The sequence below is a fragment of the Zootoca vivipara genome, chromosome 2 (assembly GCF_965207765.1).
Source record: "Zootoca vivipara chromosome 2, rZooViv2.hap1.1, whole genome shotgun sequence".
NCBI lineage: Eukaryota > Metazoa > Chordata > Lepidosauria > Squamata > Lacertidae > Zootoca > Zootoca vivipara.
In genome coordinates, this window is record NC_142584.1 from 107,980,020 (window position 1) to 108,000,552 (window position 20,533).

The 20,533-nt window shown below is 47.0% G+C and overlaps 2 protein-coding genes across 3 annotated transcripts in view; one reads left to right on the forward strand and one right to left on the reverse strand.

Moving 5' to 3' along the window:
* LOC118081113 (mediator of DNA damage checkpoint protein 1) overlaps positions 1–1,100 on the reverse strand; it is a 32,573-nt gene extending 31,473 nt beyond the window's left edge. For both annotated transcript variants that reach the window (XR_015948491.1, XM_088663436.1), the window contains exon 1: positions 1,082–1,100. The gene's annotated coding sequence lies outside the window, so the exon portion shown is untranslated. The remainder of the gene's footprint in view (positions 1–1,081) is intronic.
* TUBB (tubulin beta class I) lies at positions 1,091–20,012 on the forward strand. The gene is made up of 4 exons (XM_035107776.3): positions 1,091–1,318; positions 14,187–14,295; positions 15,588–15,698; positions 16,934–20,012. Exons 1-4 carry the CDS (start codon positions 1,262–1,264, stop codon positions 17,989–17,991), a joined length of 1,335 nt encoding a protein of 444 aa, XP_034963667.1. The 5' UTR covers positions 1,091–1,261; the 3' UTR covers positions 17,992–20,012.
* The last annotated feature ends 521 nt before the right edge of the window (positions 20,013–20,533 follow it).

A 20,533-nucleotide genomic window follows, 5' to 3' on the forward strand; every position in this document is an offset into this window, starting at 1 on the left:
ATTAATTCAGTCAAAGCACACTGGTAACATTTTAATGAAATATAGCACCAGATTTGCAATCTGTCCATCACAATATTTAACATATTGCACAAAGACTGAACAATCTGCTAATAATAAACACCAAAACCTGCCAATAAATGTTATTGCTTTATAAAAATGCCCATTCTCAACATTTTGGTCATAGTTTGGTACACCTCTAGATGCCCTTCAGAATGCAGTCCCAATGAACTACCAGTACTGTACTGGCATTTAGTTGCCTGCTTAAAACTCCTTTGTTCTCCCAGGCTTTCTCTTCAGAGTGATCCAATTATATTAAGCTGATCTACCGACTTGTGATATTTTTCAAACTGGTTGCATGAATGTAGTCTTATTTTATATATATATATATTGTGGATTTATCCTGTTCACTGTCATGGTGAATACACACACACACATATTCTGGTACCACATTAATTTTTTTAATTTTGCAAATAAATAGACCAGGACAAAGCTACCCAGGAATAGAGAAAACTTGATTCTCAAGCCTCTGACAGTGAGCAATTTATCACTCACAATGGTGTCACTGAATGCGACCAAGGAATAGGGAGCTGAGTGGTCCTCCGGACAGCTCTCCTCTTCCCTAACCATTGGTCGTGCCGACTGCGGCTGATGCAGCGCAACACCTGCAGGGCGACAGGTTCCCTGCATGCTTTTAAGGGGGCGGCTGCATGAAATTCTGCCCTCCAATTTTGGCCAATTTGGTGGCCAATTTTGCACACCATCTAGAACCAGTGCAGACATGCTCCGGGCTGTGCGCATCAATACTATATGTGCACCACCCGCCAACATTCCGGCCCCCAAGCCCTCTCCATAGCGGCCCCCTTACTCCCCATTTTGTCACAACAAAAGGAAAATCGCAACTCCCAACATCCCCCTTCGCCTCTATCAGCCGCCACACCCAGCTCGGCCTTCCCCCTCTTTCCACCACGTGTCTCTTGTCGCTGTCATCCAATCAGCTCAGCGCCCCTGGGCCGTTTCGGCCAATCGGAGCGCGGGCCGCCCGCTACTTTATAAAAGCTTTGTGTGGCTTTCCCCAGCCTACCTCGCCAGCCTCTTTAGAACTTTCAGCCTCCGCCGCCGCGTTCGGAGAAGAGAACCTTGAACTCCCCAACGTTCTGTGTTTAAAAAAAAGAGCAAACAGCGGCGTTGGCCCAGCGCGGTCTTTTTAAGCGTACAAGCTAAAAGTGTGGGGAAGTAATTTAAAAAAAAAAATCCAAGCAAAATGAGGGAAATCGTCCACATTCAAGCTGGGCAATGTGGTAACCAGATCGGTGCTAAGGTGAGGATGCCATAAATATACATATATATTTCTCGCATGAATGCAACAGATACTATTTGGGGGATGGGTGCAGCGGGGCAATTCGGTAAAACGGGTTAAGGTACTTGCCACGGTGGCATAATCTTTCGTTTTGCACGTCGGCGCACTTAATTTTAAAATAAGGGCAGTAGCAGAAGTCTCTGACCTTTTCTTTTGTTTTCAGCGTGTGGTCATTGCTAAATATAATCCGATTTTTCGAACGCCGTGCTGCGTTCTCTAGAAAGTGCATTGTAAGCGAAGCCTTTGTCCGGGTGAAAAGGATTTGAGTGGGTGGGTGGGTGTGGGTATCTGTGTCTGCCTTTGGGCTTGCTTTATAAAGCTAGCAATGTTTACTGGTGTGTGGGTTTAAAAAAATAAAGATCTTCCTCTAAAATAAGGGAGAGGTGAGAGACGTCCTCCCGTAATAAATGCTGCGATTTAAAATTAACGGGATTAGACGCTTCGGCGGATAAGTCAAACAGAAAAACTGTATTACAGTATCTCCTCCCTCCCCATTCCCGCTCGCTCGGCTTGGTGGGGTTGGACGAGCGCGCGCGCGTTGAGATATCCTTCTAACGTTGCGTGTAGATTTAAGCGCCAAATCGGCTACGGTACGAAGGTGCGATTTGAATTTTTTGGAGGGGAAAGAGGAGGCGGGGAGCAAAAGCCCGGGTTGCTCCATCGCGACTGTGTTTTCCTGTTCTCCACCTGGGGTGGTCATTGGCCGAATAAAATGCACAAATATGCATGCATTTATCATTTAACCTAAAGGGATAGCGGGTGGGATGGGAATATATTTTTTTCGGAGGTTAAAAAAAAGCGGCAGAGTAGGGGCCAACGGTCTCAAGGATCGGTAGGCGTGGGGAGACGAAAACGCGCATGACACAGCTGGAGAAAGCCGGGGGGGGGTTAGCTCCAGCAAGGGGGCTTGACTCCCCTCCCTCCTCCAAAAGGACCCCCCATAATTGAACGAGGTTCGGATCTGCCCGCTCCTTAAGAAAGTGCAAGGCGCAGGACACGGTTTCTGGACCAGATTAGCGCGAACCACGCGGTTGTCCACTTCCTATCCGCTCGCCCGCCACACCCCGGCTTCCTTCTGGCTTTGGGTGGCTCGAGCCACGATGCTGCTTTAAATATATATATACAGTATCATTAGGGTTGGTTTTCGTTTGTTTAAGAAAAAGCCCCTCTGTTGCTCTCGAGAAAATGGCTTAAAAAACACAACCCGACACTGTTAGTGATATAAAAGCAGAGGGGCCGAAACTCGATTCCAGGTGCATTTTGAAGAAGCTGCAAAGTAGGTTGGTGGCCGCAAAGCCGGGACCCCTCGGTCAATGCAACAGCTTCGTTGTACAGTAATCTTAGATTTGGGAGGGGGTGCTTTCCCCACCCCCAGATTAAGGGGGGTGTCTGCAGAGTGTGGGCTGTAGTGCCCCACTACGTTTCTGCCTCTCCCACCCTCGTATTCGGACCGAGGAAATGTGAAAACGTGGGAGCTGATCTTTCCCCTCCCCCACCCGGCGCAGTGTATCCTTTTGTTTGCAAAAAAAGGGAGAGAGGAACCGCGAGGTCTCTGTTGTGATGTTGTTGCAATAATGGACCGTCAAAAGTTGCGGAGAACGATTTGGATTCTTTGTATCTTATTTCATTGAAATAAAACGTCTCGTGACCTAAAAAAGAAACTAGGGTTTTCGCCTTTCCTCTCCCCCACGCGCCCTTTCCTGTTTTCTGCGGAGCAAATGCCATTTCTGGCGCCCAATGGCACGCTCACCATCTTCCACCTTCTTTGTCTGCGAGGCAGGCTCCGGGAGCACATGGCTGGAGGGCTGGCGCATTTCTTCTCCTTTAAATTTCTGGGTGCTCATTGATTCTTCCTTCCCCAGCCTCATTCCCTCCCGTGACGAGGCTCCCGGGCTGCTTCCCTCTCCTCCCATTATTGCAATTGCCTTGGAAAGCTGACTCTGTCTAGTAGCCACGACACCACTTTTCTCCGTCCTTTGTGCCTGTAATGGCTGCTGCTGTCTGGTTGGGTGGGTGGGTCTCTCTCTCTCTCTCTAGCAACGGGAGGGAGGAGGGATTGTAGCATTCTCTCTAGCACTACTTACTGCAGAAACCAAGGCTGAGCATGTGTGTGTGTGACCTAAAAACGTGGCAATCTTGTGGTTTCTTCCATCTGTTGGGAGCATCAATATCTCTCTCTCTCTCTCTCTCTCTCTCTCTCTCTCTCTCTCTCTCTCTCTCTCTCTCTCTCTCTCTCTCTCTCTCTCTCTCAGGAGCCTGGACAACTTGAGCTGGGCTTCAAGACATACTAACAAAGCAAAACAAAAAAATGTTGTAGTACTGCGTATGCAAATTGGAGGATAGCAGTCTGATTTGTATGCTAGGCAAGATCTGCAAGGAGTGACAGCTCTTAAGGTGTGTCCCTTACAGCAGAGCTGGGAACAATGGAAGGGCATCCTTTGGTCTGCTGCTTGCAACTTCCCCACAATGCAAATAAAATAAAGGGGAATTTTGGGATTTTCACTCCTGTGCAAAGCAGGACCCTACATTCATCGTGCTTTTTAACGGGAAATAGTAAATATTTTCCAATGCTTGCTTTCTCTCTGGTGTGAATTACAATCAAAATGGTGCAGAGCTATTGTGAGGTACATCTTTAAATGAAGGAATAAGCTTTTTAAAATAATAATAATAATAATCAGGTAGCTGATACGCTTCCCTAGCACAATAGGGGTAAAAGAAATAAAGGACATATTGTCAAGAGTTTGGAAGATGTGAAAGAAGTATGCAAGCTTTGGTTTTTCACACAACACTTCTCCACTTGGGGGTGTGTGTGTGTGTACACACAAAAATATTTCTGCTGCAGTCCAAAGCTTGTATATTACTATGTTAACCTACATTGCACCAAGGAACAATCCCCTCTCACATTTTATCACCTTAAATGAGGGGTGCAGTGGTAATCCTAAAGGCAATATTTTTAGAGCTTTGCCTGCTTAATTCTCTTCCATAGAATCGTAGAATTGGAAGGGGCCAGATCAGTGTGGGTGGATTTTACACTGGTCAAACACTCCATTTTTGTGAGCCTGGATGTGTGCATGGCTTTAAACAGGGACCCTTAGGGGAGATCACAAAGACATCTCTATACACATTGTGATGGGCAGAAGGCAGGTTTTGCCACCACTGCAAAATGAGTGACAGTTACTCATTAATATGGGGGTGAGGAAGACCCACAAAACCCAGATGTATTAAAGGATGGCATTAAGGGAGGGGGCGGTGGGTGTGTGTGTGTGTGTGTGTGTTAAACCTGACCTGCAAACCATGCTTGCTCTCAATAGAATGGTGGAATGTAAGTAAAGTTGTAGCTTGGGAAGGTTACAAACTGACTTGTGTCTGGTTAAAAAGAATGATATATTTTAAACACACAGATTGAGGTTGAGGGCATAAGGTTGCAATTGCAGGTAAGAGTCATCCAGTTTGGTGCACAGCCATGTAGATCTTTGTTGGGGAGAGAATCTGATTAACCAGCCTTCTTCCTGTTGCACCGGGCTTTATGAAATACTATAGAAATCTTTTATCCTAGGGGATAGCGGTCCCACTATTTGAATACTCAGCTGCTGCTAGGAAAATGCTACCACTTTTGTGATATTGCTTGGAGATGCACCTAAGCCAGGCAAACCCCCATGCCTGCAATTTCCCAGGTGCCCCACCCAGCTCACCTCTGCATGACCTACATTGCGGCACATGCTTTCATATGCAGGAGGGTGTGTCTGCGCATCTCTGCTGGTACCTGATGAATTAAAAAAAGGGGGAGAGCGTTTTATGTCTCCCACAGCCAAGCCAAAGAACTCCTTGGGTGCAATGTGCTCCCCTATTTCCTTGGAGCAAAAGCTTCCTACCAGAGATACATACTCTAGAACCTCTTAGAGCTGCCAATTCCAGTAGGTGCTTAGCTTGGCTTTTTTTTTTTTTTTTTGAAAAGCAGTTTCTTGCCTGCTTGGATCTGCAGCAAGGTGAGGAAGCCAGACCCCCCAAGTGGGACAAATTAAATTGTAAAGCGACATAATCTGTCAGATCTTTTGAACAGATCTCTTTTTTTAATGTTCTCCATTTAAACAAGCATACTTGGCCATAAAGTACAGATAAATTTGAGAGATCATTGTAAAACAAAAAGTAGCTTAGTTTCAAGTTAGCTTTTTGTGGGTTTTAAAAAAATGTTTTTCAAGGGTGTTAAATGTTTCAATTTGGTGTGACTTGCACTACCTTTAAAGCACACTCTGGCCCTTAAAGAATTCTGGGCTCTGCAGTTAACTCCACACAGAGTGACAATTCCAATCAACCCTGAAAAAAACTACAGTGCCCAGAATTCTTTGAGGGGAAGAATTCGCTTTAAAGGTAAAGTGTAAATGCAGCCTTGGTAACTTCAATAGGGGAGCTGTAGGGTCACAGAGCTTGTTTTGTTGCCTCGTTTTCTAACTTAACCAATGTTGGCCACTCAACTCTGGCTCTGAATTGAGCTAAGAGATTATTGTATACCAGTTAGATTTCTCTCCCATGCTATGTTTTAGACGTGTGTCTAAAAATCAAAATGTGTGAAGCGATTGTGAGTCTCCACTATCTTGAGGAGGGAATTCTCCAAAGAAAATAGCGGATGTTTTCGAATTGAAGTACAACTTCCTGCAGCAGTGGTAGAAACAGCATTAACTTTTCTGACTCTGGTCTTCATGATGGAATGAGTTAAGAAAAGAAAAGATTAGCATGGATTTTAGCCTTCCCCCCCTTCCCACTGCCAGGCCTGGGGTTCCCCTCTCCTGCTTTGAGAACATTTTTGGTTGCAACAAAATTCATTTTCTATGTACTGTCCCTCTCTTCCCTGACCCACCCACCCACTCCAGTCAATGATAAGACAATATTTAAGTTTGGAGTTGGGCAAGTATAGATGGCCTGTTGATTCTTGGTTAACTTTTCTGTGCTTCAATCCTCTTTCCCTACAGGATATACCTGTCCCTGAACGGTGTTTTGTGGGGGGGCGCGACTAGGCCACAGCCTGTCATGTCTGCACTGTTCCACCTTCACCTCAGGGCAGCTTTATTTGCTTTTGTGTCCTCCAGTTGTGTTGTTGGACTGCAGGTCACATCAGCCCCAGCCACCTGTGACTTAAGGCTGCACCCATACCAGGAACTTGAGAAGATGAGAGGCTGGTTGGGGAAGATGCTAACTGGATTCTGAACACCATAAAACACAATTCCCATGGGAACAAAGGAAGCTGCCTTCTACTGAATGGGAGCATTGCCTCATCTAGCTCAGGGCCCTCTGCATGGATGGGCAGAAGCTCTCCAGGATTTAAGAGAGGGGATCTTTTCCTAGCCCTCCTCGGAGATTCCAAGGGATTGAACCAACTACAGCCGTGCCCCATGATTCTTTGAAGCAAGCCATGGCGGTGTAAGCCATATAAAACCCAATAATGGCTTTGGTAGTGCAAGCATTCCCTAACACACCATAAACTCCCTTCTACATTTTTTGTTCCGTTTCAGCTATTAAAGCAAGAAGGAATGAGGAATGCAGGTTCCTCTTAGGATATATAAATCTGCTAATGCTCTGAGCATGCCCTTAGTAGGGCTAATGCCTTTTTTTGGGAAGGAATGACACAGAACCATGGATATTTTCACAGTGCGTCATCTGAGGTGCTCTGGGAAATAGGTTCCTGATAATTATTTGTATGTGGTACGAGAATATAGCCTGCCCTGCTCCTAAACGAACCCCTGCCACAGTTGGCTCTTGTTCATAATGGATCCTGAAATATTTAAAATATCCTTTTTGACGTAGATCCCTGTGAGATGCCTGCGAGCATTGCACAGTGGCCTTGTCACTTGATCACATGAGGACTCTGTATGATAACTTTAATCGCCTAATAGCAGTAGCTGATACAGATAGCAGGTGCTTACATAACCGTAGGTCTTAATCTACCTACTAGAACAAAGTTTCAGTTAATGTTAAATGTTAACCTATATGGGAGTGATCTCAAAACATGGGCATATAATGCTGCTGTTAAAAGATTAGAACAGCCACGTTTACGTCCCTTAATGGTCCTCAAAGTTAGGTAGATTGGTACTCTAATCCTCCCCCCTTTTTGAGGAGGGAGCTAGAGAGAGGCTGAAAAAAATTGCCTTTACATATCTGCAGTTGCTACGAACATGAGTTTGACCAAACTACGGGAGGCAGTGCAAGACAGGAGTGCCTGGCGTGCTATGGTCCATGGGGTCACGAAGAGTCGGACACGACTAAACGACTAAACAACAACATCTGCAGTTGCTATGATTCTGTAAATGAAATAAATGGGCCCCTGACCATCAGGTCCAGTTGTGTCCGACTCTGGGGTTGCGACGCTCATCTCACTCTAAAGGCCGAGGAAGCCGGCGTTTGTCCGCAGACAGCTTCCGGGTCAACCAGAGCAGCACACGGAAATGCCGTTTACCTTCCCGCCAGAGCGGTCCCTATTTATCTACTTGCACTTTGATGTGCTTTCGAACTGCTAGGTGGACAGGAGCTGGGACCGAGCAACGGGAGCTCACCCCGTTGCAGGGATTAGAACCGCCGACCTTCTGATCAGCAAGCCCTAGGCTCTGTGGTTTAACCCACAGCACCACCTGGGTCCCTGTTGCCATGATTCTACTTTGCATTAATCTGGAATAGCTGCAATCCCTTGTTCCACACGAGTTAGGGGGGAATCCTTGCAGAAGCCTGGGAAACGCAGCAAAAGTTAACCTCCGCCACTTTGATTGTGAATGATAGGATAACTTAAGTGGTAAGTAAGTCACCTTAAAGTAATTGTGAGACACTGCTATGGCCATGCCAATTCCTTGCTCTAGAACAGGCTTCCTCAATCTCGGCCCTCCAGATGCTTTGGCCTACAACTCCCATGATCCCTAGCTAGCAGGACCAGTGGTCAGGGATGATAGGAATTGTAGTCTCAAAACATCTGGAGGGCCGAAGTTGAGGAACCCTTGTTCTTATCCCCCCAGCAAAGGAGAGCCCACCACCTCTCCTAAGGTGCTCCACTGTCTCAGCACCTCTTATCTTAAGGAGGTTTCTCTTAGAGCACGGGTCAGCAAACTTTTTCAGCAGGGGGCCGGTCCACTGTCCCTCAGACCTTGTGGGGGGGGCTGGACTATATTTTGGGGGAAAATATGAACGAATTCCTATGCCCCACAAATAACCGAGAGATGCATTTTAAATAAAAAGGACACATTCTACTCATGTAAAAACATGCTGATTCCCAGACCATCCGCAGGCCGGATTTAGAAGGCGATTGGGCCACATCTGGCCCCCGGGCCTTAATTTGGGGACCCCTGTCTTAGAGTTTACCTGAAATCTTTCATTGTAGCCCCCACTCATTGTTCTTGCCATCTGTTGCAACAGAAAAGGAAGTGTGCCGTGTTTTCTTCATGGGAGCCTTTCAGATAATTGAGGATGTCTGGGAAGGATGTATTTAACTGAACAAGCATTGAAGGAGAGCATGGAAGGATTTAACTTGGCCAATAGGCGCTCTCCTGTGCAGTCAACTTGGGCAACTATCTCTTAACTCCCTTCTTCCCAGTGTGAGCAGCAAGAGAGGCTCCTCCCAGAAGGTTCTCGTTCTGTCTCTCTCTCTCGCACGCACGCACACACACAATCTGCTTCACAGGCAAACCTGAGGTGCATAAGGATACAACTTTTGACATAGGAGAAAGTAGTAGAACCTGTGAAGCTGGATGGTGAAGGATTCAGGACAGAGCAAGTGCTTCGCACAGCGCATCATTAAACTATGAAACCAACCGGATGGTTTCAAAAGGGGATTAGGCAAATTTGTAGAGGTTAAAGGCTGTCAGTGGCTAGTGACCATGGTGGCTGCTCTCCCTCTGTAGTTGCACGCTCCTGAAAGTTGTATGCTCCGATCCAACAGGCTTAGTTGGCCAAAGAAGGCTTGTGCTGAGCTCCTGGCTGCCTTACTTCTCTTGAGTAGAAGCAGGCAGCAATCTTGTAAATGTCCCTCAGAATTAAAAAGTCATTTGTGCTCTCTGGGAAGAGCCTAGAAGATGTCTCCCTTCATCAACATTGGGTAACTAGATTTCACACAGGGTGAAAGTCCCTTGAAGTTCAGTAGCGCTGTTTTAATTTTTCCAGGGCAGAGTTAATTTCTAGCTGTGTCCGCCGCCTTTGTTTATCCTTTCCTTCCGAGCAGCTGTCTTGGTAAGACAGTCCCTGGGGTGTGTGTGTGTGTGTGTGTGTGTGTGTGTGTGTGTGTAAGGGTGGTTTGGGCAGTCCGTGTCCCTCCAGTCAACCATTACCCTGGCGCTGAAAAATGTGTGGAATGTTTTGTCCAACCACCCACAGCTGTGGTCTATGGGGAGGGGGGGGGGGTGTCTTCAGAAATGGAAAATTGAGTTCTGTTTTCCCCAGACCATGAGATGGATTCCTGTGGCAGCTTAGGGCCTCCCCCCCCCCATTCATCACAGGGGATGGACAGATGGGGCTGTATAGTAACCCTTTCCCTGCTGGATCTGATTTCTATAGAAGTGAAGGGCCTCCCTGAGGGATGTGAGCTCTGTGTGTGTGACACACACACACACAGGAATTTGCACATAATTTGCATAGTTTTTGTCTCCTCGCTCCTTAATGAACTCAGCTCTCTTCTCCAACATAGCAAGCTTAGGCAAGGGGGCAAGTCCTCCTGTTTGATGGATAAAGTGAGGATCAATATTAGGGGTGCAGGCAAGATGGGTCACGACACCATCACCCGTCATGATCACAGACTAACATCTCATTGGTTCTGTAGGGCTCTACCTCCAGGATTAGAGGAAACCTTGTTCAGGACACAGTAGAGTTTCCCAACGCCTTCCTGCATCGTCCTCTTATCTGGACTAGGGGGAAGGCACCAGGCGGTGCGGGAGATTAATTTATCACCGCCAAATTTCCTTCTGTCCCTGTCAGATTCCAAACCTTATTGCAGGATAAAGTAACCCCAAGTGCATATATATATCTGATGCATTTATGTACTACCTAGAGAACCTAGTTCTGTGGGCGTTTTACAGACCCATTAAAAAACTTATGTATCTCAGCTTATGTATCTCAGCTGCCTAGTCTTGAATGGCTGAATAGCTGACGGAAACCTGTGTTGCTGCTTGCGCTGGGAAGGAGAGATCCAGAGCCATTGAGTTGTCCTAATGTTTGGCCTTTGCTCCCTTTCTTAATTCACAAGATACCTTATTTCATTCACGCTGGCCTTTGGGTAGGTCTGTTTTCCTTCCCTGGGTCTAATTGGGCTCCCTCAACTAATTCTTCTCTCCTGTTTGGGACTTCCAGCTTCCAGAAGGAGCTCTAATCCCACCCCACCCCGCTGGGGAATTGATCCACAAAGGCCGGATACAAGCTGCTTAACCTCAGTCCTTTGCCATCTGTCCAGTCCATGCAGTTGAAAGCTTATTGACATGTGTGAGAGACCTTGCTCATGTTCGAAGCAGCTGGCCTGAAGACCCTGGGGCTGGGGGAAGGGGGCGGAAGAGGCATCTGAAGGGGGGGGGTTTGTCTGTCCCGGCTAGGTTAAAGGGGATGGAGGTGTCTGGTGTGTAGTCATGTTGGCAGGTGCAACACCCATAAGTGTGTGTGTTTCGGACACATGCACCTTGTTAGAACCTCAAGAGCAGCAGGTGGCTTGCACTCTTGACGGGGTTATATTTAATGTCTGCATGCCAAGGATCTTGAGATTTAAATCGGGAGCTAGGCTGGTGGCTCAATAGGCCCGCAAAGTATTTCCTGATTGCCAGCTTGGCTGTGGGGATGGGCATGTACTCAGCAATGGTGTTTTGGAGCAGCGTGCTAAAAAATAACTTGCCATGGTCTGTAGCAACACAAAATCAAGAGGCTAAGGAAAACTTGTCTTCTCCTGTAAAACCCTTCCCCATCCCAATCAAGGCCTTCTGCCATTTTGGAAATTAATAATCATACATACCCCACCCATCTGGCTGGGTTTCCCTAGCCACTCTGGGGAAATTAAAAGCACAAAAAGTCAAACATTAAAAACTTCTAAACATAGCTACCTTCAGGTGTCTTCTAAAAGTCAGATACTTGTTTATTTCCTTGACATCTGATGGGAGGGCATTCCACAGGGTGGGTGCCACTACCGAAAAGGCTCTCTGCCTGGTTCCCTGTAACCTCACTTCCCTTTTCTGATATTAATACAATACTGATCCATTTCCCTCCTCCTGCTCTTTATTGCGCCTCTCTTACTCTCCTGTTAGAGGACCCAAATCCATTGTTTGTTTGTTAGATATATAATACTCTTAATTTTATTACTGAAATTGCTTCCTACAAATTCTGAGGAGCAGGAGAGAAACTATCCAAAGTGTTCAAGTTTATTTTCTTCAAATGCAATCAGTTAAAACTCTTTCAAGACCAGGAAGTCGGGTGGAGGGGAGCGAGACTAATGACAGGGTTTTTTCAAGCTGTGCTTTGAGGAAAAGTTTTTTGTGTGGTTTTTCCCAAAGTACAGAGTAATGGGTGGATCAAGATGAGTTGTCTATCCACATCAAGCTATCTCTGCAATTTGAAACCGCAGGGGATTGTTGGGTATGTCGAAACGCCTGTAAACCACTTGGAAATTGCTAGGCGAGATGTCATGTGAGGTAATTTAATAATGTTTTTAACAATCCCCCTGCCCCAACACTAGCATAACTTGCACTGCATTGCAGGCCACAAATGTGGTTCTAGGGGTGGCTGCTGAGAAGAGCCCCCTTAGCTGGGACATTTTTTGGGGGGGGGATGAAATAGATTAGTCCAGCATCATGTTTATCCATTTAAAATGCTTCAATACTGCTTTTAAAGCGGGGTGGGGAGGACGCTCCGAAGTTGGTGTGCAGTTGCAATACAGTAAGGCAACAAAATTGACAAAGCCAGTGAAAATAAGCAACAAACATTCAGCCAAAAATACAGAACTACATCAAAAAACCATCAGTTGGACCACAGCTCAAGAAAAAGCAGGCAAAAACCGAGAGGGGCTTCAGGGCTCTTCTGAAGTATTGGGGCCTGTCAGACCACAGCTGGTAGTGTTGGGGAGATGTAGGGTCACTGCTGAAAAGGCCCCCCCCCAATCCCTTGTTAAATATGACCCCTGATTCTGTTACTGAGGCTGGGCGATGGCTCAAGTTGCAGGGAAAGATGGAGGTCGCCTCAGCTGTTGGAAACCGCTTGTTCTTGAGACGACAATGCACTTTAATAGGCTGGACCAGTACTGTGAAGAGACCCTGCCCTCTTCAATGTGAAACCACCGGTCCGATGGATTTCACAAGGCAAGAGTTTGTAATTGTGGTTTGGAGCAATGTTATTTGGTCCCTGGGTCCTTATATGGTGTTGTACTACAATTCCCATCACCCCTTAACCACTGACTTAAGCTGAGTGGGGCTGATGGGAGTTGTAGTCCGATGACATCTGGGGCCCCATTGTTGAAGGAAGTTTGCTTTAAAGCAAAATGGCGTCCTGCTGATTTCCAGCAATGGAGCCAAGGGCTTCTGGGAGTGAGGGCCAAAGAACACAACTTCACTTAGGAGTGAACCGTAACTGAATGAAATAGGGAGAAGGATTATATTGGGAGTGCTGCTTTCAGGGTATGTGTGTGAGACAGAGGCTCTGATTATGAAGTTTGCGCCCCCTTAGTTTCTCTTGAGAAGGACGTTTACTTTTTCTCGAGCAGGGAAAAGCCAATGGGCACTACTGAGCTGCAGCTAAAAGTCATTCCCCCCCATGGCTCGCCTTTCGGGGGAACAAGGCAGTGTTTGTGTTGGCTGCTGCAGCTGCTGAGTCAACCCATCTGCCTCCGAGGGAGATATGAACAGTCTCCTTTAAAATGACTGGATGGGGGAGAGGAGCAGAGATGCTCCTTTTAAGGTAGTGTGGAAGTAGTCTAGCATTTTCTCTCTCTCTCTCTCCCCCCCCCCCAATTCGTCTTTCTGCTTTTCCCAAATCTGTATCCCAGGTCTTGATTTCAGCTGACATAGGGCCACAGAACTAGATTTCAGTGTTCAGGTTCGACCTGGAACAGCCTGAGGTGGTCATGAGTAGCTCTTGAGCATGTGCAAAGTCCACTCCTCTCACCACTGAGCAGCCGCTGTGCAGTAGAGCATAGCTGCTAGATGAAGAGTGGTACGTTCCTGTCAATTAGGACTACAACCGTTTGTCATTAAAGTTTTGTTGTGGTTGTTTTTTAGAAGAATGGTGTTGCTAACCATTTTGGGCCTGTGGGCACATTTGCAAAGTGGAGAACCTCTTGTGGGTGCCGCACATGTACAGCAATCAGTTGCACAGTGCTTACAAACAGGTGAAAAGCAACCAGAGAAGGCCAGTCATGCTGCACACAGCAGTCTTCCACGATACTGGTGCAGGCACTAAAAAGGCCCTGCCTCTTGCGATTGTCATTGCCCTCCAGTGTTGTCTCCAATCTAAGTGGAAGGCCCTCCTCTCCTTCTGATCTTGGAGAGTGGGCTGGGTAGCATGGGAGGAGATCCCATTGGTATCCTGGGCCCAATCCATTTAGATAAATCACCTCTTTGAATTGTGTCAGGGAGCGAAGTGGCAACATGGCAGGATGGTCCGGCTAAACATCCTAGCTGGTGCATTCTGGATGCTTGCTGCTTCTAAGGGTGCATTAAAGACAGCCCCGGGTAGAGCGCATTGCATTAACCCAGCCTTGATGTGGCTTCAGGCATGTGTTGCCTTAGCCAGAACTGATTTCCTGGTGTGTTGTGGTCATGTGGTGCTGCTTCCATGATTGGGGTGTGTCCACGGCCATTAACTTGAATCTTCCTTTTCTTCTTATTCCCTGCAGTTTTGGGAGGTGATTAGTGATGAACATGGGATCGACCCCACTGGAACCTACCATGGCGATAGTGACCTACAGCTTGACCGCATCAGTGTTTACTACAATGAAGCCACAGGTGAGTATTCATCTCTTTCCCCACCCCCCAAGGTGTTCTGGAACATTTTGATTCACAAAGTTAGTTTTGCAAATGGCATGCGTAACTCGCTATCTGAATAACCTGCCTTTTCTCTGGCTCCCTTACCATTTCTTCTCTTTATTATGCCTTTTCATAGAATGATAGAGTTGGAAGAGACCACAAGGGCCATCCAGTCCAACCCCCTGCCAAGCAGGAAACACCATCAAAGCATTCCTGACATATGGCTGTCAAGCCTCTGCCCCCCCCCCCTTTTGGGTCCTAGCTATAAGTAGGAAAACGGAATATGGAAAGTTTCCCAAGTGTGAAGGCGTGTATATTGGATCTGTGCATTTCAGGGTCGTACTGCCAGAGCTTGCTTGGTGCCACCTTTTCAGTCTTTAGAGAATTTCATCTTTCATTGTGTTAGCTTTAAAAAAGAATACAGCCTCGGGTTACAAACGCTTCAGGTTACGAACTCCACTAACCTGGAAGAGTTACCTCGAGTTGAGAACTTTGCCCCAGGATGAGAACGGAAATTGTATGCCGGCGGCGCAGCAGCAGCAAGAGGCCCCATTAGCAAAAGCGCATCTCAGGTTAAGAACAGTTTCAGGTTAAGAACGGACCTCTGGAACGAATTAAGTTCATAACTAGAGGTACCACTGTAATTTAAATGCAAGCTCCTAGCTCTTAACTGCTGAGGTGGGGGGAGGGAGGCAAGCCTCAAAATGGAACGTTGAAAGGTGTTGCTGGACCAGAATAACCCAACCAGCAGAATTTTGGGGACACTTCCCCCAGAATGAGCAGGGGAAATGACTCAAAAGCTCCCTACGCTTTCCATTTTGCTGCTTGCCTCTCTTGTATATGGTTCATCTACTCCCTTCCTTTTGCTATGTAGGTATAAGCTTCAAATTGTTTTTCATCCCTTAATACTTTGCCTACCAGGGAGGCTATATGGGAGGCTATCCCCACATGCAGGCAATAAAATAGATGAAGCATCCTTGAGCTCAAATGAGCCTTTAAGCCATGTCGTCAGCCCCAGCACACATTTGTTCACTCTACAAAGTGTTTCTTGCAAACAGCTGGAATGTGCTTGTATTCTAATGTACTTTCCTTCTCAAAGATCCTTGGTGACTTACTATTCTATTCTACTGAGAAACCTGAACATTATTAAAAGGCTTGCATTTAACTTGAATGGATATGAAGCTAGCAACATAGTTTCTTTTATGGAAGGGCCAATGGATGGGGAACCACAGTGCTCTTTCTCAGGTATCCTTTTTCCTTCTTTCTCCCAGGTGGCAAATACGTCCCTCGTGCCATCTTGGTTGACCTGGAACCAGGAACTATGGACTCCGTGAGGTCTGGACCTTTCGGCCAGATCTTCAGACCAGACAACTTCGTGTTTGGTAAGATGCAATCCCAGACTTTGCTGTTTCTATCTGTAGTTGGGAGGGAAGGTGGCGGGTAGGGCTGCAAACAAACCCACTTTCAGCTAGTTTCAGGGAGAGTGGAATTGCCACAATTCCTCTTCTGCTTCTGTTACTTTCTTCAAGTTGTGCATAAGAGACACCAGGCTTTGAGAGTAACAGAGAGTGATGCCAAGGAGCCATTTCTCACCACATGTTTTCTCCCCCTGTAATCAGCCTGGCAAGGGAAGCGCCGCTGCGTACACAATTTTTGTAGGCAATTGGCCATCTCTGAGCTGCCCAAAAGCACGGTGCCCAAACCAGCATTTTAAATGACGTTAAGCCCTGCCTTCCCAATGGCCTGAGCAGCGCATCTAGGGCATGGCTGGGGAAAGTTGCGATCCTTCAAAAGTTGTTGGACTCCCAACTCTCCATCAGCCTCGATAAGCATGGGCAGCGGTCGGAGATGGTGGGATTTGCATTCCAGCAAAATCTGGAGGGCACCAAGACCCCACCACTGCTGTAGAGGAGCAAGTACCCCCCCAAGGGGTACTTGTGGATATAGCCCCTTTGAGCTGCATCTCAGATGACTTCATCGCATTGGGTGGATTGGTTTGTCCTTCCAACTTAAAGTCCCAACAATCCATACTTACCGGCTTTCCCCCCGTTTTGGGCCATATTCATGTAGTGAACTTCTTGGCCTTATCCAAGCAGAAGATGCAAATGAGCTGCACTGGTTTGGTTTTCTTAAAACAGGTTGCACAAGAGAGTAGTTCCTTGCTACTGGGGGGCTAAAGGATTTACAGTACAGTTGTACCTTGGAAGTCAAACGTTGCAAAAAAATTAAGGTGCACGTTAGATTTGTGTAAATACGGTGCAGTCATGCCTTGGAAGTCGAACGGAATCCGTTCTGGAAGTCTGTTCGACTTCCAAAACATTTGGAAACCAAAGTGCGGCTTCTGATTGGCTGCAGGAAGCTCCAAAAAAATTAGTTTGCAAACCGGAACAGTCACTTCCAGGTTTGCAGTGTTCGGGAGCCAAAATGTTTGAGAACTAAGCTGTTTGAAAACCAAGGTATGACTCTTATCTAGTTTTAAGTTCAGGGAGACACACTGAATGTGAATGATGTGGGCTGGGAAGCTAACAGAAGAGCAGCCACGGGTGGTGTGGTGTGAGAATGAGCCATCTTAGCCCAAGCTTCATGGTTTCTCCCCACCTTCTCCTGCCTCCTACAGGCCAGAGCGGAGCTGGCAACAACTGGGCCAAAGGCCACTACACAGAAGGCGCTGAGCTGGTGGATTCTGTCCTGGACGTGGTCCGGAAGGAAGCGGAGAGCTGCGACTGCCTTCAGGGTTTCCAGCTGACCCACTCCTTGGGCGGCGGCACCGGTTCTGGCATGGGCACGCTTCTGATCAGCAAGATCCGCGAGGAATACCCTGACCGCATCATGAACACCTTCAGCGTGGTGCCTTCCCCCAAGGTCTCCGACACAGTGGTGGAGCCGTACAATGCCACCCTCTCCGTGCACCAGCTGGTGGAGAACACTGACGAGACCTACTGCATCGACAACGAGGCGCTCTATGACATCTGCTTCCGCACCCTCAAACTCACCACGCCCACCTACGGCGACCTCAACCACCTGGTCTCAGCCACCATGAGCGGTGTCACCACCTGCCTCCGCTTCCCCGGGCAGCTGAACGCCGACCTCCGCAAGCTGGCTGTCAACATGGTCCCCTTCCCCCGCCTCCACTTCTTCATGCCCGGCTTCGCGCCCCTGACCAGCCGCGGCAGCCAGCAGTACCGGGCCCTAACGGTGCCTGAGCTGACGCAGCAGGTCTTCGACGCCAAGAACATGATGGCGGCCTGCGACCCCCGCCACGGGCGCTACTTGACAGTGGCAGCCGTCTTCCGCGGCCGCATGTCCATGAAAGAGGTCGATGAACAGATGCTGAACGTTCAAAACAAAAACTCCTCCTACTTCGTGGAGTGGATCCCCAACAACGTCAAGACGGCCGTGTGCGACATCCCTCCAAGGGGCCTCAAGATGGCGGTCACCTTCATCGGCAACAGCACAGCCATCCAGGAGCTCTTCAAGCGCATCTCCGAGCAGTTCACGGCCATGTTCCGGCGCAAGGCCTTCCTCCACTGGTACACGGGCGAGGGCATGGATGAGATGGAGTTCACCGAGGCCGAGAGCAACATGAACGACCTGGTCTCTGAGTACCAGCAGTACCAAGACGCCACGGCGGAGGAAGAGGAGGATTTCGGCGAAGAGGCCGAGGAGGAAGCTTGAGGCGAGTCTGCTGGCAGTCCGAAGTACAAAAACAAAAAAGTAAACGAATCCGCACAAAATAAAAATTACAAAAAACAACAACCCTGCATCTCCATGTTCTGTTTCTTTTTCTTTCCTCTCAAGCCTGTCAAACCTCTTCCTGCGTCTCTTAATGGGCCAGTCTCCCCATTTTAAGCCTGCCTACACTCTCTGCATTTCTTCTCAGTGGTGGGAACAGCCTGTGGCTGATTTAACAAGGAAACGGCTGCTTAGAGCAGGCATCCCCAAACTTCGGCCCTCCAGATGTTTTGGGACTACAATTCCCATCATTCCTGACCATTGGTCCTGTTAGCTAGGGATGATGGGAGTTGTAGTCCCAAAACAGCTGGAGGGCCGAGTTTGGGGGTGCCTGGCTTAGAGAGTCCCTTGAGAGCGGCTCAAAAAGAAGAGGTTCTGTCTATCCATGATTATATTTGGTCATTAGTGGTGTTTGTTTTCCAGGTGTTTGTTTTCCCTGATCTACCGCAGTTAATCAAGTGAGCTGTTAAGAAGCAACAAGGCTGTGAGAGCCTTTTAATTGCAAAAGGGTGTGAGTATGTTGGATCAGTTCTGACATGGGGACCCATTCCAGATAAAAGTAGAAAGGTAGTTGACTTTAAAACGGAAGCATGTTCCTGAAAGGCAAGTTTCTTTCTTTCTGTCCAATTTGGCTTTAGTAGAAAATAATAACCTGACTTCTGCTAATCTGAGCCACAGGACAATGGTTTTGTCCTGTAGGAAGTTGAGTGTCTAGTTTTGGGGTAGCCTGCAGAATGGGTGTTTAAATGGTTTGAAGTCTGGTGGATTGCTTGGTCTTCCCTTATATGTTGGTTTCTGGAAAATCTGCCCCTGGATCACCTTGCCCCTGGAACATCTTAAAGCAATCAACTTTAATGTAGAAGGCATTTGTTGGCCAGGGGAACAAAATTCAAGTTCTCTTTGCAGGAGCCACCGGGTCAGATGTCTTTACCTATATGGTGTGCCTGCAATATAAAAACACTTAGCATACTAGGCGCCTGCCTCTTCATTTAATGCTCATTGCCTATTTGTATCCCATTCTTCTTTGTGAAGTCAACCAAAACTGGTGTGAAAGCCAAAGAGGGTTCTTTACCTCTCCCCCCGATTTTGCCAAATAGGACGTAGACCAAAAGCCTGACCTTCAAACTATTTTATTAGAACTTTTGTTCTAGCCTTGGCTTCTCAAAAGCCCTGGAGCTATAGGAGAAAGAGCAAAGCCCTCTTTTTTTTTGGTCCTGAATTAACATTTTGAGGCTTGGACCCCTACCATGGCAAGGGAGTTGTGCCGCAACCCAAAAGGCAAGCTGCTGTTTGAATAAATAACTACCATTAAAAAAAAAAACTTTGTCTGAAAGGTGGCTACAAATCCTAAGTCCCCATGGCTTAGTTTGCTTTTGTTCACAGTTGTAAAAGTTTGAGGTAAGACTAAAGATCAGTGAGGAGTGATGGAAGTTAGCACTTAAAAGGGCAGCAAAGACCTGCACACATAGAGCAGATGGAGAAAGGTCTGTCCAAATATTTTGGGTGGTTGTGGGGAAGAGAAACTGCATTAGGAAAGAGGAACTGAATTAGGTTTTCTTTCAGTGAGTTCTTTATCCATGAGAACACTCAAATGTCTGCTTTTTAAAAAAAGCCTATTTTTTGTTGTTGATGTAGATCAGTCTTCTATTGTAGTATCCAACCTGCAGAAAGTAGCTAAGGGAGGCATATTGTTCCAAGGGATCGTTGAGCCAGTGGAAAGGGACATCTAGTTCTGAATCTGCCTAAACAGGGTTATACATCTGAAAGGTCACACTGCCACCACAAAGCCTGGCTTTTTCAATCTCCTGCTTGTTGCCTCAGCATCTTTTTTTCTCTTCCTTTTCACTCCTCACTCATTTCCTCCCTTGCCTCATCTTACTCTTTTTTTAAAGGAAAAAAAAATCCCTGCTTTTTCATATTGAAAAGTTGTCTTGTGAACAAATAAAAGGGTTTCTTATGTTTTCCTTTCTGTGTTAAGTGTCATCACTGCCCCTCTGCAGACCCTCATCCTTGCACAGTAAATGACAAGGGAAAGGCATCGCCATAACTTTGAAAAAAGTTGGTTTATCATGAAAAGCAGCTGAGAGAACCCATAAAGCAGGGGTGTGGAAGCTGCAACTATAGAGGATCATTTGTGTTAATTCCTATTTCCCCCGACCATGGGCCATACTTGCAGGGGTTGATGGGAGTTTAGAGTGCAACACTGGGTTGCCCCCACGGGTTTGCCATCTCTTGATATAAAGGAAGCTTAACACATTGCAAAGGGCATTTTAGAAGTGGTGTACCTGAAAGGGTTGAAAATAGTACCAAGTTCAAAAACTGGTCTGAGAACTTCAGTGTCAAAAAAGCTTGTATGTGTGCATGAGAGTTTATAACCTTTATTCCTTGTGCTGGAGGAGGAAGGAATATGAGTTGCAAGAGTGGGTGATTGACAGCTGCAGAGCAGTGGGTATGATGATGAGTGACCATCTTAGAACGAATTTTG

Excerpts from the sequence above, each read along its gene's own strand:
- TUBB (XM_035107776.3), top strand. The coding sequence starts at position 1,262 with ATGAGGGAAATCGTCCACATTCAAGCTGGGCAATGTGGTAACCAGATC. Across the intron at positions 14,296-15,587 it reads TTACTACAATGAAGCCACAG|GTGGCAAATACGTCCCTCGT; the intron begins GTGAGTATTCAT and ends TCTTTCTCCCAG. Across the intron at positions 15,699-16,933 it reads ACCAGACAACTTCGTGTTTG|GCCAGAGCGGAGCTGGCAAC; the intron begins GTAAGATGCAAT and ends TGCCTCCTACAG.